This window comes from Lissotriton vulgaris, chromosome 7, assembly GCF_964263255.1.
Source record: "Lissotriton vulgaris chromosome 7, aLisVul1.2, whole genome shotgun sequence".
NCBI lineage: Eukaryota > Metazoa > Chordata > Amphibia > Caudata > Salamandridae > Lissotriton > Lissotriton vulgaris.
Window position 1 is genome coordinate 1,255,017,839 of NC_141695.1, and position 17,586 is coordinate 1,255,035,424.

The 17,586-nt window shown below is 50.1% G+C and overlaps 1 protein-coding gene across 2 annotated transcripts in view; it reads right to left on the reverse strand.

Annotated features, from left to right (window-relative positions):
• Positions 1–17,586, reverse strand: part of MXD3 (MAX dimerization protein 3) — a 39,270-nt gene that overhangs the window by 14,448 nt on the left and 7,236 nt on the right. For both annotated transcript variants that reach the window (XM_086931785.1, XM_086931786.1), the window contains exons 3-4: positions 13,373–13,402; positions 12,573–12,687 (exon numbers count right to left, since the gene is read on the reverse strand). In XM_086931785.1, coding sequence (XP_086787911.1) covers positions 12,573–12,687; positions 13,373–13,402 — 145 coding nt within the window. The remainder of the gene's footprint in view (positions 1–12,572; positions 12,688–13,372; positions 13,403–17,586) is intronic.

A 17,586-nucleotide genomic window follows, 5' to 3' on the forward strand; every position in this document is an offset into this window, starting at 1 on the left:
AAAAGTAGCGTGGTAACAGCACCGCGTTGTAAATAATGCGTGCTAACGGTTGTATACCGCTTTATTTGCTTCAAATCTGTTCTATTTATATTGACACTTCATTCTACACTCCTGTAACTTATTTTACCCAGGACTCAATTAACTGATTAACTTAATATCAGACCAAATGCTCGAGTTAGTGAGAGCGAACGTGGTTCGTCCAAAATAGCATCCTGTATCGAGCAAACATAACATGTAGAGGTATGTTTGTTTGAAATATTTCTAATAAGAGAAGAATGTTAGGCAAGGCATTTTAATTTTAGTTTCACAAAACAGCTGTGAATGTGCAACATCTGTCGACTGGTCAGTAACAAATGTTGTAAAAATGAGTACTGCATGTTTATTATTATAAAATGTATTTAAATAAAATAAAATTACAAAGGATTCCATCTTGTTGATAATGTTTCAAAAACTTCCGGAAGATACCACAAAATAAGCTGCTAAGAAACACATGAGTGCAGCCAATGACTTGCTTCAAACTACTGTATCTGAATTGAGGGGGACACATCCATCCCCAAGTATACAACATAACATAAAACGGGTAACATATGTGCCATTGTGAATGCCCTACCTACCAACCAATCTAAATAGGCAAGCTTTCATAAAGCTGTATGTATTCGAATGATATATCTATGTTTCACTTTCATTACAAGGTCATCATTTTAGATAGCAACACCAGAGGCTTGGTACCAATGCTTAAGGCTCAGGAAATTTGTTTTTCACCATACTCTATCCTTGCATATAGATTTGCATCATACGTCATAATGCGATGCAGCCAAAGACAAAGAGAAGGGCTACACAGCTCAACTTACTATGGACATTAAAACAAATTTCAAAGCAATTACTTTGTGGAAACAATAACAATGTAAGAAAATGTATACTTATGGTCATTCCCAGTAGAGGTACTAGGATGTGAAGAATGTAATTAGTGGGTCAGCAATTCCTATTTGATTTCAAATATTATGAAGCAGAGGCCATTTTGAAAGGTGGTGGGGAGGATTCTGCACCGGTCAATACGGGTAAGTATTTTAAATATTTCTGTTATACCTTCCTGTAGTATATAGCTAGTGTGCTTAAAATAAATACATCTCTTTCCACCACCAAAATGCTACAAGAATCCCAATATCATATATTGGGTCTTACTTTGTATAATGTTTGTCAAAAAGGGAACATAAATCCCAGATGGTTGCTACTTTGAAAAATATTTATGTGCAAAACGTGAGGAATGGCAGGCGTTACTTGGCCAACAGGGTATGAGGCGGGGGATATGAGTGTAGCCATTTTTGGTACTGTAGCAAATACAGTGTGGTGTTAATAGTGGCGCAATGAGGCTGCATCTGCAGAAGTAGGTCCATAGCCGTAGCTGGTGACGCTTGAATCACCCATCATAAAAGAAAAAGCGCAAAAAGGTCATTTTACCAAAATGAAATTAAAAACACAAATTGAAAAAAAAACAATAAGTTAAACTGCAGACACATGTAGGAGGCAGAATGGAGAAGACTGCACAATGTTATGTCATGTTACTAATTTTTATATAGCGCTCAGCTGCCCCAGCTAAGGGGCGTCCAGACGCTTACTAAAATAACAAGGATGGCGACTGCCCCAATACAGCACGGCAGACCCTAATATAACAGACTCTAGGATCTAATCTAGGGGAAAAAGGTAAGTCTTGATGGCTTTCCTGAATGTCAGCAGATCGTTTAATCCACGTAGCCGGGACCGCAAGGCGTTCCATAATTTACCAGCCATGAAACGGAAGGAACATCCGCCCATCCTAGAGCGTTTCACACGCGGAACAGCTACCAGGTTCCTGCCTTCCGACCGCAAGGCTCGTGGGGGAACATAAAGGGTAAGTAATGGACAGATCATGGGTGGAGTCTCAAGTTTTAAGATTTTAAATGATAAGCAAAGAGTCTTGAATTGGATCTGCTTAGTCACTGGCAACCAATGGAGTTTATTCAAGGTACTCGCCACTGGATGAAAGCGGGGGGAGGCCTACCAAGATTCTATGTGCCGCATTTTGCACCCGCTGCATTCTTCTAATCTCTGCCTGGTTTGCTCCTAACAGCAAGGAGCTAGCATAATCTAAGCGGGAGAGAACAGTGGATTGCACTATGAGCTGGCGGGTGGGAGGGTCAAAGAATTTTAAAGGAAAGGGGAGCCCTGTGGTTGCTCCAGCCAGAACAAAGATTAAAAAAATAATATATAACATTCAAGAGAGAAGGAGCAACATTTATCATGACCAACCAACCTAATGAGTGAGTAAATTTGTCCAGTGATTTCCATATAGTACAGGAGGAGAATGTGATGCACAGGTAAGGACATCCAGAAAGTATCTGGAGAAGCTAGGGAAATCACCACTAAGATTAAGTGCTTAGAGAAGCAAGGGTACCGTAAATCTGAGTCTTCCGTTTTCTAAGTAATGCTATTAGGACCTGCAGCCACTAAGGGCTATTAGGCCATAGTTAAATAATGATAAAAACACAGCAAAAAGCAGGGAAGGATACCTATGCCCACGAATTCAAGACTGAAAAACGTATGCACTGTCTTGGATAAGCTACAAGCTAGCCCCATCAGGTGAAGCCCTTGAACAGGCATCCAAAAAATACTTTTCTATCTAAAGCAACCGATTAAGTTAAAGAACATCCAATTGCTTACTATTTAATTAGGAAATTGGTACTTCTATCAGAAATGTTATGTTTAGCACAAATTTGGGCAATGCAGAATTCTCTTCTTCGTCTTTCTCAAACCAATGTCGCAGTGCAAACTGACCACCGTTCCTTGCAATGGATAAAGGCAAGAGGAAAGATGAACAGCCTCAAGATAATTGAAATGATAGTTTCAGTGAGAAAGAGAATGGCCAATTGCAATCGAAAGGTCTTCTCAAACGGGTAGTATAGAAAACAGTTGGTCCTCGACATATATTTAAAACATAGAACAAGTTATTGCATTCGGTTGAGTTAATTTTCTTCAAAACCAAGACTGAATCTGTATTGTTAGTTCAATAGGTAATACTAGCCCTCATTGACAAGATATCATACAGTAGACACCAACAAACCATTAGAACTGGGAAAAGTCCAATCAGATTGGCATGTTTAATGTACAGTAAAACAAAGTTTTAAATTCCACGGATCTTTATACATATATTTACACTAATACTAGACCAAAGTATATTTCTACAATAAAAGAAGAACGTGCACAGAGAAAGATTAAAGAGTGTGCTCAAGTGAATGATCAAGAGGATCAGAGAAACATAGTGTAGGTCATTTATATACAAGAAAAACGATGAGCCTGCCCTAGAAAATGCTTGTAAAAAATGTACTTCTTTTTTACTAGCTTGTGTACTATATACAGTTCCGTAGTCTTTAATTCGCACAGTTGGCAAAAGGGGATTTGGAATTGGGGCAGGGGGCAGGGGTCAGCAGGTGCAGGCTCCCACAGGGAAATGTCGTCGACGTTTCGACCCAACCATAAAACGGGTGGCTCAATTCCTCAACAACGGGTCTTCATCAGGACGGAATTGGGAAATGGGGGGGGTGTAGGGGGACACACAATTCTTTCAGAGTGCACGTAGGTTAAAAACCATTGTCATTGGGCACCCTTTTGTGGTGCATCAACCTCAGTGCGACGTTTGGTCCGCACTCGAAAATAAGTAGTTCACAGGTTATTACCACCGTGTTCGTTCGGGGATGTTTGGAAGTCAGAAGTCAAAAAGCCAAAATCGCTGTATACAGCACCGAGAAATGAATCCGCTACACGAGCGTACCGCGCGGCTTGCAAACTCCCCTCCGCGTTAACGGACCAAACGTCGCACTGAGGTTGATGCACCACAAAAGGGTGCCCAATGACAATGGTTTTTAACCTACGTGCACTCTGAAAGAATTGTGTGTCCCCCTACACCCCCCCCTTTTCCCAATTCCGTCCTGATGAAGACCCGTTGTTGAGGAATTGAGCCACCCGTTTTATGGTTGGGTCGAAACGTCGACGACATTTCCCTGTGGGAGCCTGCACCTGCTGACCCCTGCCCCCTGCCCCAATTCCAAATCCCCTTTTGCCAACTGTGCGAATTAAGGACTACGGAACTGTATATAGTACATAAGCTAGTAAAAAAGAAGTACATTTTTTACAAGCATTTTCTAGGGCAGGCTCATCGTTTTTCTTGTATATAAATGACCTACACAATGTTTCTCTGATCCTCTTGATCATTCACTTGAGCACACTCTTTAATCTTTCTCTGTGCACGTTCTTCTTTTATTGTAGAAATATACTTTGGTCTAGTATTAGTGTAAATATATGTATAAAGATCCGTGGAATTTAAAACTTTGTTTTACTGTACATTAAACATGCCAATCTGATTGGACTTTTCCCAGTTCTAATGGTTTGTTGGTGTCTACTGTATGATATCTTGTCAATGAGGGCTAGTATTACCTATTTGTTGGACAGGCCACATGAAGGGCTCGCTCCCTCCCCGCATGACAGGGCCCGGACACCGGCTCTCCAGGTGCTACCCACAGAAGCAACCCGCAAACCGTCCCCTACGGGACTCCTGCTCCCGGACATCTCTGTATCACTGGCCCGGGCCACTGTCAGCACCATTGCCCGGCCCGGCCGCCATCTTGGACACTGCACCACGAGGCCGCGTGGCCTCAGCTCGACCCTAACCCTAACCCTGGGCCTGGCCAGGCCCCGACATCCCGGCACCACCATCCACCCAGGAGGTGAACGGACCACTTGGCAGGTCAATGGGAGAAAGGAGTGTCGATGGCTCTCCCCCGCCAGGTGCCGATCGCCCCCAGCCTCCCCGGGCGCTGGCTCCACCCCCCTGCTGGGTGTCTGGACTCCCTCATCCCGGACCTCCCGACCTCCAAGTGCGAGGGTCCAGACATCAAAGGGCGCCAGACCTATAACTGGGGCAGCTCCAGAGCAGGAAGGCAGTTGTATCCTGGAGTCGAGAGACACCGTGAAGAACTCATCCTTGACGGACTGCTGGCGCTGCCGCGGCCTTCTGCAACCTTCATCCTCGTCGGACCTGCTGGCGCTGCCGCGGCCTTCTTGCAACCTTCATCCTCGTCGGGACCTGCTGGCGCTGCCGCGGCCCGTTCCTATCTACGACCACCTCAGGACCTGCTGGCGCTGCCGCGGCCCGTCCTTCTCGAACGCCGAGCTCGAGGATTGTGAGCTACCATCGTCTCATCGCAGTACCAGATTGGTAACAAAGACTGTCCCGCTACCCCTTTCCCTTGCAGAGACTAGAATTGAGAGGATCCTTGTGTCCTGATCTCATTGTACCGTACTACCGTACTTCAAGAATTGCCTATAAAGAACGTTAACCTTATCCTTGTGTGGTGTCCATCTGTGGGGGGGAAGTTACTTGTCTGTACGATCGCTGGAGACGGCCCTCACCGGAGGCCTCTCCCCTTGTCCTCGGCCGACCCTCCCGGTCCCCGTCTAACATTGGTGGCCAGCGGCGCGATCCGAACCAACGCGTAATCGTACAGAAGTAACTCACCCCACGACTAAACCACAATGTCGACCAAAGAGAGCAGATCTACAGAGAAATTCCAAATGGAAAAACTGGAGGAGTACAGCCATCGAGAATTAAAACAATTTTGTATGGAACTGGGCATTGCTACCACCGGTCTGAGCACAAAAGATGACTTTAAACACGCCCTAGAATCGTGGGCAGAAGCAAATGCCGCCGGACCCCGGGACCAAAACATCGAAACACCGGAGACGAGCACCGCTCCGTCCGAAGAAAGGAGAGCGGGTCTCTCCCGGGAAGAGATCCAAGAACGAGAAAAAAGCAGACTGCACGAATTAGAGTTGGCACGGCTCAAGTTGGACGGAGAACTAAAACTAGCGGAACAAAAAATGAACCTAGAACACTTACGGCCCCGAGAACAGCGGGAAGAAAAGCAAAGACAAAGAGAGCTCGAAGAAAAAAGACTGGCATACGAACACGAGCGCAAGCTAGCAGAGATAGAACTACGGAGGCAGAACAAAGACCTGGGGGTGCCCGAGCAACCACGCACCCCAGGAGCTACAGAACCAAAGGTCCACATCCCCAAAGATGTCGTCCGAGAATATTTCCGAAACGACGACATACAACAGTGGTTCAAGGCCTACGAGATCGCCATGACCTCCCACCGGATCGATCGAAGTGACTGGGGAGCCGGTCTATGGGGGAGGTTCGTCAATGAAGGCCGCATTGCCCTGCTACAGCTCCCGGACCATCAAATGACGTCCTATGACCACATGAAGGCCGCCCTCCTCACTCGATATGGGCTTACACCCGAAATGTACCGCCAGAGGTTCCGCGACTGCACCCGAATCCCGGGTACAACTTGGGTGGAATATGTGAACTATTTCAGCCGAGCCTTCGAGGGATGGATCAAGGGAAGCCACGTAACGACCTACGAACAGCTCCTCAACCTCATTCGTCGAGCTCAGGCAGCACCTCCTCGACAGTAAATTGACTGATCCACGGCAGCTCGCCGCCGAGGCTGACCGATGGGAGAGCACCCGAGTGGGCCGGAGTGGGCCAAACGAACAGAATAGAAACAACCAAGGTCATCACCGTCCTCGAGGAGGAGGCCAGGGCCGGGGCAGAGACGCCGTCCCGGCCGCTCCCGCTACCAACACCCCGCCCCCGGCCAGCCGGGGTAACCCCCCGATGCGCCCGGGGTTCCGAGCCAATGTCACTTGTCACCGATGCCAGCGAGTCGGCCGCTACGCCAGTGACCCGAACTGCCCAAAGAACCAGACTCCCGGGCCACGCCAGGTAGCTGCCGCCGCCCTAGGAGAAGAGCAAGTCACCGAAGAGCATGAGGAATACGAACAGGAGCAACCAGAGTGGGAACCGGCCGCCATGGTCCTGGCGTGCCTAGGGGGAAGAGACATGATCCCGCGGGCTCCCCTACCCGCCAACACCAGAAAATACAGCCAGTGGGTGAACATAAATGGGCGCAAGGCTGAAGCCCTGCGTGACACGGGGGCCAGTGTGACGGCCGTCCGCTGTCACCTGGTGACCCCAGAACAAATCCTGCCGAACGTCCTCTTCCCCGTCCGTTCAGCCGACAATTCTGAGAGCCTGTGTCGGATGGCCTGCGTCCCCTTCGAATGGGGAGGAGTATCCGGCATGTTGAAAGTGACTGTCCGCGATGATGCCCCCGTGGACTGTCTCCTGGGGAACGATCTCGAGAGTTCCCCGTGGGCCGCCGTGGAAAGAAGAGAGCACCTGGGGATGTTGGGCCTCCCGGACTGGGCATGCGTAACCACCCGGTCCATGGCCGCCCGCACCATCCCCAGACCTGAAGAACCCGAATGGCCAGCACCTCCTCCCCCGATCGCTCCAGTGGGAGACGCCGACCATACCGACCCCCCGGAACAAACCCAAGAAGGGCTCGCTCAGCCCCAAGACCTTCCAGATCTGGCTCAGTGGCGTCAAGAGGGGGGACCCACCCAGGAACAATTCCGTCAAGAGCAAAAGACCTGTCCCTCCCTCGAGGGACTGCGACAGCAGGCCGTCGCCCAGAGCGCGGGAGATACCGCCGGGGCCCACTGGATCTATTGGGACAATGACCTGTTGTACAGCAAACAAAGAATCGCGGAGTTGGGAGCCGGTCGAGTATTGGTGGTGCCCCTCCGCTTTAGAGACTTCCTGTTGAATTTGGCACACGATGTCCCCCTGGCTGGACACTTGGGACAGGACAAAACTTACAACCGCCTGGTGACCCACTTTTACTGGCCAAAAATGAGAAATGACGTCCTCAACCACTGCCGGTCCTGCCCCACTTGCCAGGCCAGCGGGAAGAGCGGCCGCAAACTCAAGGCACCCCTGCAACCATTCCCTGTGGTTACCACCCCGTTCGAAAAGGTGGGAATAGACATTGTGGGGCCCCTGGACCCCCGAACAGCAGAAGGGCATCGATTCATCCTGGTCCTGGTGGACCACGCCACCCGCTATCCCGAGGCCGTTCCCCTTCGAACTGTAACAGCACCAGTGATCGGCCGAGCCTTAATGGGGATCTTCTCCCGAGTGGGCTTCCCCCGGGAAGTCGTCAGCGACAGGGACACGAACTTCATTTCAAAGTATATGAAATCCCTCTGGCAGCAGTGCGGGGTCACCTACCGATTCACAACCCCCTATCACCCGCAAGGAAACGGACTGGTTGAGCGGTTCAACCGCACACTCAAGGGGATGATTATGGGGTTGGAAGAGCCCCTACGCCGCCAGTGGGATGTGCTACTCCCGTGCCTCCTCTTCGCCTACCGAGAAGTCCCCCAGAAGTCCCTCGGCTTCAGCCCCTTCGAACTCCTGTACGGACACCCCGTCCGAGGGCCCCTCAGCCTAGTCAAAGAAGGTTGGGAGATGGCCCCCCTGCAAACCCCTCCAGACGTCTACAAGTACCTCCTGACCCTCCGCAATCAGACCAGACGATTCAGAGAGATCGCCAAAGCCAATCTTGAGGCCAGTCAGGAGGACATGAAGAAATGGTACAATCAAAATGCCTCCTCCATCGAGTTCGAACCTGGCCAGCAAGTATGGGTGATGCCCCCCATCGAACCTTGTGCCTTGCAGGACAAATGGACGGGGCCCTTCAAGGTGGTCGAGCGCAAGAGCCCCGTCACCTATCTCATCGACATGGAATCTCCCCGGAACCCCCTCCGGGTCCTCCACGCCAACAGACTCAAACCCCACTTTGTGCGCTCGGAGCTCAGCCTACTGATGGCTACAGACAGTGGAGCGGAAGAAGACTCCGAGCCCCTCCCTGACCTACTGAGGACCCGTGAGAAAGATGGTTCAGTGGACGGGGTCCGACTCTCCGATGCCCTGACCCCGGAGCAGCGCCAAGACTGTCGGGCCCTCCTGCTGCAATTTGCGACCCTCTTTTCCCTCACCCCCGGGGTCACCCCCTGGTGCTTGCACGACGTGGACACTGGGGACAGTCCCCCTATCCGACACCGGGCGTACCGCGTACCGCGTACCAGATCGGGTACGCGCCTGCATCCAGGAAGAAGTATCAAAAATGCTCACACTCGGAGTCATCGAGCCCTCGGACAGCCCCTGGGCCAGCCCAGTCGTGCTGGTCCCCAAAGCTGCCGCCCCAGGCACCACCCCGGAGCTCCGATTCTGCGTCGACTATCGGGGCCTGAACACTGTCACCCGAACCGACGCTCACCCCATTCCCCGAGCAGATGAACTGGTCGACCGCATGGGGGCTGCCCGCTACCTCAGCATCTTCGACCTGACAGCGGGCTACTGGCAGATCGGCCTCACCCCCAGGGCCCAAGAACGATCCGCTTTCTCCACCCCGGATGGACACTACCATTTCAAAGTGATGCCATTCGGCATGAAAAACGCTCCAGCCACTTTTCAACGACTGGTGAACCAGGTATTGGCGGGCCTTGAAGAGTTCAGCGCCGCCTACCTGGACGATATCGCGGTATACAGCCGCCACTGGTCAGACCACCTCCGCCACCTCCGAGAGGTCCTGCAGGCCCTCCAACGGGCCGGCCTCACAATCAAGGCCAGCAAATGCCAGATTGGCCAGGGGTCCGTGACCTACCTCGGACACCAAGTGGGAAGCGGTCTGGTGGCCCCCCTCCAGCTCAAGATCGCTGCCATCCAGTCCTGGCAGCCCCCCGTAATGCAAACCGAGGTCCGAGCCTTCTTGGGGCTCACTGGATACTACCGGCGGTTTGTGAAGGACTATGGCAGCATTGTGGGGCCCCTCACAGAGCTCACATCCAAGAAGCACCCAAAAATGGTCAACTGGACTCCAGACTGTCAAGCGGCCTTCGAAAAGCTGAAGGCCGCCATGTGCACCGCCCCGGTGCTCCAGGCTCCCGACTACAGCCGGGAGTTCATCGTCCAGACTGATGCCTCCGACCATGGCATTGGGGCCGTCCTCTCCCAGCTGAACCCCGATGGAGTTGACCAACCAGTGGCCTTCATCAGCAGACGCCTACTGGCCCGAGAACAACGCTGGAGCACCATCGAGAGGGAGGCCTTCGCAGTAGTGTGGGCCCTCAAGAAGCTCCGGCCCTACCTCTTCGGTACCCACTTTCGGGTGCAAACAGATCATCGCCCCCTGCAATGGCTAATGCAGATGCGGGGGGAAAATCCCAAACTATTGCGATGGTCCATCTCCCTGCAGGGGATGGACTTCACTGTGGAGCACCGACCTGGCCAGGATCACGCCAACGCGGATGGCCTGTCACGCATTTTTCCGCCTCGATGAGGAAAGTCCCCAAGAGGATGGGTGACTCTCCCCGCCTTCAGCTGGGGGGGACGCATGTTGGACAGGCCACATGAAGGGCTCGCTCCCTCCCCGCATGACAGGGCCCGGACACCGGCTCTCCAGGTGCTACCCACAGAAGCAACCCGCAAACCGTCCCCTACGGGACTCCTGCTCCCGGACATCTCTGTATCACTGGCCCGGGCCACTGTCAGCACCATTGCCCGGCCCGGCCGCCATCTTGGACACTGCACCACGAGGCAGCGTGGCCTCAGCTCGACCCTAACCCTGGGCCTGGCCAGGCCCCGACATCCCGGCACCACCATCCACCCAGGAGGTGAACGGACCACTTGGCAGGTCAATGGGAGAAAGGAGTGTCGATGGCTCTCCCCGCCAGGTGCCGATCGCCCCCAGCCTCCCCGGGCGCTGGCTCCACCCCCCTGCTGGGTGTCTGGACTCCCTCATCCCGGACCTCCCGACCTCCAAGTGCGAGGGTCCGGACATCAAAGGGCGCCAGACCTATAACTGGGGCAGCTCCAGAGCAGGAAGGCAGTTGTATCCTGGAGTCGAGAGACACCGTGAAGAACTCATCCTTGACGGACTGCTGGCGCTGCCGCAGCCCTGCCTTGTGAACTGTCGTCCTGCCTGCTGGCGCTGCCGCGGTCTTCTGCAACCTTCATCCTCGTCGGACCTGCTGGCGCTGCCGCGGCCTTCTTGCAACCTTCATCCTCGTCGGGACCTGCTGGCGCTGCCGCGGCCCGTTCCTATCTACGACCACCTCGGGACCTGCTGGCGCTGCCGCGGCCCGTCCTTCTCGAACGCCGAGCTCGAGGTTTGTGAGCTACCATCGTCTCATCGCAGTACCAGATTGGTAACAAAGACTGTCCTGCTACCCCTTTCCCTTGCAGAGACTAGAATTGAGAGGATCCTTGTGTCCTGATCTCATTGTACCGTACTACCGTACTTCAAGAATTGCCTATAAAGAACGTTAACCTTATCCTTGTGTGGTGTCCATCTGTGGGGGGGAAGTTACTTGTCTGTACGATCGCTGGAGACGGCCGTCACCGGAGGCCTCTCCCCTTGTCCTCGGCCGACCCTCCCGGTCCCCGTCTAACACTATTGAACTAACAATACAGATTCAGTCTTGGTTTTGAAGAAAATTAACTCAACCGAATGCAATAACTTGTTCTATGTTTTAAATATATGTCGAGGACCAACTGTTTTCTATACTACTGAATACCCAGGTCCTTTGACTATATTGGGTCAACCCCTGTTTTGATAACTATTCTCAAACGGGTAGGCAGGACCCTTTCAATTTGGGTACCAATGGCAATTTGTCTACCCACCTAAACCGTCAAGGACTAAAAGCTTAAAGTAGGGGGGGGTGTAAAAGATCTTCCTGTGAGATCAAACAAATGGAAATAATTGCTGATTCACAGCAGTCTTAAACACCAATGAGGCTGCAGCCTCTAACAGGTTTCTTTCTAAATAAACATTTTCGAAGCTTTTTATACAATTAAGGACATATAGATCTGGATTATTTACAGGAGGAAAGGAGAGTGAGGATGGGACACCTTAGAGACTGGTGTGTATATTCAAAGAGGGGAGGTTGTCCTGTGAGTCAGAGCTATAATAACAACTTCCCAGAGTGACTAAGAAAGGAGATAGTCTCCTCCGGCCCACAAGATGCGTTGCTCACAAGCGAAACCCCATCACAAGCAGATAAAAGTGAGGTACAGAACAGCTGTGGTACAAGAGTAGGTAATGCAAGGAAACATCTGGGCTGTGTTCAACTGAAGATGTTTTGTAGCATCTCATACACAAATATCCAAGATTTGCTTTTCTCAGATGCTGTATTTGACAGAAATGTGGGAATCTTACAGAACCTAACATCAAACAGACTAAATTTGCGCACAGTTTAAAACTTTTGAGAACTATAGACAAATGTGCCTATATGTCCAGCAAGTTATGATATCAACTAGTATTCTACACAGGAACTACGTTAATGATTCAAGGATCCTATTCTCCACCATACTCTATATGAACACGAACAAGCATTTTATTTTGTATTATGCCTACCCGAAGTGTCTATCTTATGCTTGCTTAGAATCATTTTGTTCTGCTTTGACACAGGTCCATAACCCTTACCTCATCAGTGCAGCAGCAGTTTTCACTGAACTGTGGCTCAGCAGCTACTTTGTGATTAGCTGTTTTGAGTGAAAACCCTCCTCAATGCTGCATTACATACCAGTAACTAATGAGTCATAGGGTCTAGAACTCTCCACAGCTCACCTTGATGTGCATGCGCGCCTTGTGTAGGAGGCTGAGAGTAGTGTGGCGCGAAGTTTCGCTGTTCATTGGGACTTGCTGCTTGAGCTGCTCCAGGCAGCGCCGGAGCTGAGCTCTCCTGCAGGACAGAAGGGGTGAAGAACAAGGTCACACACAGTCACAATGCAGACAAGAAGAATTCCCATTCCCCAATGATGTGGGAAGAATTGCAAGGAGAACAGAAAATCTGTTTCATGGGGAGTAACTCTACAGGCCTCGAAATGTAAGAGATCAAAATATCAACTGTGAGACAGACTTCATGCAGCAAGCTCCACTTCGATGCCTGGGTCTACCGCAATGATTGAAGGCACAAAGCAAGAACCAGGGACAACAGGACCACCAGCTGAGACAGACTACATGTGGCAAGAAACATAATGATTCCAGGGGCCAGGGAGACCAACATGTGTGTCAAGAACAGCAGCTTCCCAAACTAAGACTCAGACTGAGGATACAAGAAGAATAGAGACAAAAGTACAACACCTTAGAGAAAGGCAGCAAGATCCAAAAGCAAACCAAAATGCACATTATAGAAAACAACTGCATACAGGAACCTCCACTCCCAGACACTTGCGGGAACTGCCTGCTAAGCATGAGGGGACCGCTCACCACCCAAATGACTGCAGAGCACACATGCATCACTCTCCTACTGCAATGGTAAAGTAGAGCAATGTGGTCTCTTTACCACAGTAATTCAGAGAACATTCATCTCGGCACCACAGATCCAAACACTCATGGATATCCCAGTCTCCCACAAACTCTCTCACCTGTGCTTCTCCAGCTCATTGTGAACAGACCTGCAAAACAAGGGAATAATTATGAGTCAAGGTGATCTAATCTAGTGCACAAAGCAGCAAAACAAAACGTCTAGAACATCACATCCCCCCTAATACCTAATAACAGCTCGCATCCACCACAGAGGTATTTAGGAATAGAACTGCTAATTTGCTGCAAGTTTTGGCAGTGGGTTGAGGGGGGGGGTGTGAGATAGGCACAATGATGAGGCACATAGATGAGTAAACCTCAACTACACTGACGCCACCCTGAGAAAACGGGTCACACAAAGGGAAGAGAGTTGATTTCACATGGATCTTCTACATTGAGTATATCAGGGACTTCTTACCCATGTTGTATGAGACAGCTCAATGGACCAGAATAAAATGAAATGAAAATTAAATACCAGCATTTGTAAACACGCACAGCTACCTCCGGAGAGGTGTCCCGGCGCTGGGGGCCGTCTGGAAGATTAAGCGAGCTATTGCCCAGAGTCACATGGTGCTGAGCTAACCTGCCACCTTCGATCAAACCGTGAGCCCCCGTGTTCCGGAGTCAGCCGCCCTGGCGGCTGCACCACACCTCTTCCCAGAATGCATTACAAATGTGAGCATTGATTACATAGCTGCACTGATCTACAAAGGTATCCACAGGGTAGAGGCTGCTTTATTTCACTGCTGTGTCAGTTCTTCCTAAATGAAACTGAAACTCACCCAATCCCTCAGTTCACAGCTTCAGAAGACATTCCTTTTGAAATGTGTGAAGATCTCAAAAAAAGATCATGACGCGAAAACAAAAGAGTTTGAGATCTGGTAGATGGGACCGAAGGCCCTGACCTGGAAGTCTTTGTCACAGGGTTATTTTCAGAATTTCAACATTGAAAGTCAAGATATATAGGATCCATTGAGTGGGCTCACAGCTGGGTGAAAAGTGATGCCCAAGAGATATACTGGCCAAACTACACTCCTTCAAATTAAAAGAAGTCATCCGCCAGGCACCCAAAGGACGGAATCGGTCACATTCCAAGGGGCCACATTCTCTCTTCCAGAATATTCCACCCGCAACTTTAGCCTGATATCAGCAATTCTGTCCAATGACAGAAACTGAGACAAGAACATATAAAATATCTCTGGGCCTACCCGTTTGGTCTGGCTTTTGAATAGTGACACAAATCACACCATGTGACGGAATTGGTGGAGGCAATGACTCTCCTGGCGATACCAACTACGGAGGCCCCGCTAGCTGGGGAAGATCCAGGGACATCCAATGGCAAAGCTAACGAATCCCACAGTGCAAGCCATTGGCTCACACAGCAGCGCTCTCGCCAACTTAAGAAGTGCTGATCTTTTGGGAGTTTTCGTTTCGATCTTTGGGTCTGCCTCCCTGAAAGAGAAAGTTCTGGAGCGTTACTGATGGTTAGCGGGCTCTAAGGGTCTTGAACCATACTTGGTGTATTTGGGGAACAACCCCCTGTATTTCTTCTTGTTGGATGGAAGGGGACTGCTGAACTTTGACCCGATGACCAGCCTGAAACGGGAGCCGATCTATTCAGGTTTACTGACTCAGGATTGCATAATGCCTTAACTAAAATGTGCTGCATCAAAGTGGCATTCACTTTTTTTACCTACTTGTATGTCATGATATATTTCTACTTGCATGATGTTTGCAATTTGGGACCAGTTGTCCCACTTGTTATGTTGTGATTCTTTTCTCTTCAGGGTGCATAGAGGGCATTTTTCTACCTCGCTAGAGTTGGGGATGGGAGCAGATACTGATGACAAGAGCGTCGAAGGTGGGTGGGCTGCGGGGTGTGGTGTGATGAGTATGTGGTAAATCCGACAGGGTGGCATTTAAAGAAACTACTTGATCTGACTACACCATGGTGATCTCCATGCTCTGATGAAACATTCAGGGCCTAAATTCCCTAGCTAAGCGCCACAAATTGTGGAAATATCTTCATGACCAGAGTCACAATGTTGTGGCACTAGAGGAGACTTCTCAAGCGGGATGAAGACTAAACATACTGCATACCACATGATATATAAATTCTCAGCCTTGTCTAAGCAGAATGGTGTGACTTCCCCAAAGCACTTAAACAGCCAATTCAGGACAAGGGGCTGGTGGATGCCTGGAGGACACTTCATCCCAGTTCACATAAATATACCTTCTTTTCTCTCACACACCAAACGCATTCATGGTTAGATAACGTGCTTTCTTAGCCAGATCCTTCGACAAGACCTGCAGGCAGCAGCTATCCACCCCATTTCCATATCTAACCATGTTCCAATGTCGATGACTTTGGTTTGGGGTGACCCGCCACCAAGGCATTGCCACTGGTTCTTCCCCAGTTCCCTTACGAGAGATTGCTTCTTCAGGTACGACCTACGGAAAGCTATTAGAGAATTCTTTCAATTAAACAACCCCTGCAACGCTAATACCCCCAACAACTGGGATACAGTCAAGGCGGTTGTACGTGGCAAGTGTATTGCAATGATATCAACACTCAACAAACAGAGCAAAATAGCGCCTAGCACTCGAAAAGGAGCTACTATAGCTCAAACAGGCTCACAAAGCTTCACCGACACTAATATTACAGCCCAAAGCCACAGGATTACTGGAGAAACTAGACGTGATCTATATTAATAGGGCAGAACTCACTTTATTACGCCTCAAACGCATGTCCTATGAGCAGAGTAATAAGGTGGGTTCAAACTTGGCTCGACAGCTCCGGGTCAAGGGGGAAAAGGACTATATAGATGATATCATGTGAGATTCGGGATTCCTAGAGTGAGCAGATACAGAGAAAGCTCAGATATTTTGCAAGTTCTATGAAAAACTATGCAAGGCTGAACAAGTCAACACCCACACCCAACGTGACTATCTCAATAAGCTAGACCTCCCGCAGGGGATTTCCTTGCAAAACGAGATGCTGTGAGAACCGATTAGTGCAGAAGTGGCCCAGACAGGCATCTTCTATTTGAAACTTCAAAAATCACCAGGGCCGGACTGCCTCACAGCCCAATATTATAAGAAATTCAGCTCTGTCACAGACTCAGTCTGTGGAGAAGTGTGGCTCACTGGTTAGAGGAGGCATACCCTGAAGCTGAGGTCAGACCCGGGATCAGGGTTCGATTCCCGACGCGGCAGGGTCCTGAACCCAATTGTCCACGGACTCGATAATTCTCGCCTCGGTGCCCACTCTAAGCACGAGTTCACACTATGCAGCTCTGGGCGACAAGCTTGCTTAATCTCCACAACGGCCCCCCCGCGGCGGGATGCCTGGCTTTCACCTTGGGGATGCCCAGCACGGGTGATCTCACAGGGAAAAACCAGGACGGGTTCCCAAGGCAAGCGCCGAGATGCCCAAGGGTAAAATCGAGCGCTATATAAGAACACACATACATACATACATACATACTCACACCTGACCTCGTTGTTTAATGACATAGCAGAGGTAGGTATTGTAACTACCTCGATGAGCGGAGCACTGGTGACCGGTATTCCAAAACCGGGTAAAGATCCCCATTCATGTAGCTCTTAAGGCCCATCGTCCTGCTCAAACTGGATGCCAAGATCGACTCAAATAGTTTGGCCTCTAGGCTAGACATGATGCCAGATTTGATCCAGCCAGATCAGCCTGGCTTCAATAAGGGTAGGCAGATTCATGATGACGTCAGGAGGGTATTCCACCTAATTGAAAAAGCCACCAATGAACAAATTCCTGTGGCCTTCTTAGGTCTAGATGCTGAGAAGACATTAGACTAGGTGGACTGGCCCTTTCTCTTAAAAAACGTTGAGGAGCTTTGGTTTCTGTGACCCATTCATAACAATGATTCAAACAAATTATAAAACGCCACAGTCTTGAGTGCTAGTTAATGGGGTGAGCTCAGACCCGTTTCACCTGGGGAGGGGGACGACACATATACGCCCCCTCTCCTTTTTGCACTCAGTATTGAGTCTTTGGAGGCTAAGATACGGGTGACAGCAGCCATCATGGGCCTTCGTTTTGGCTCAGTAGAGCACAAAATGTCTTTATTTGCTGATAATACGCTATTAACGTTCCCCTCACCCCATTCGTTCCTAGTGGCACTCCAGGATGATCTGCGTAACTGTGAAGAAGTAGCAGGCTTCAGAATTAACCTGACTAAGTCCTTCCTACTCAATCTGACAATGCCCAATGCAGCCATTGAGGCCCTGGTGGCCTCTA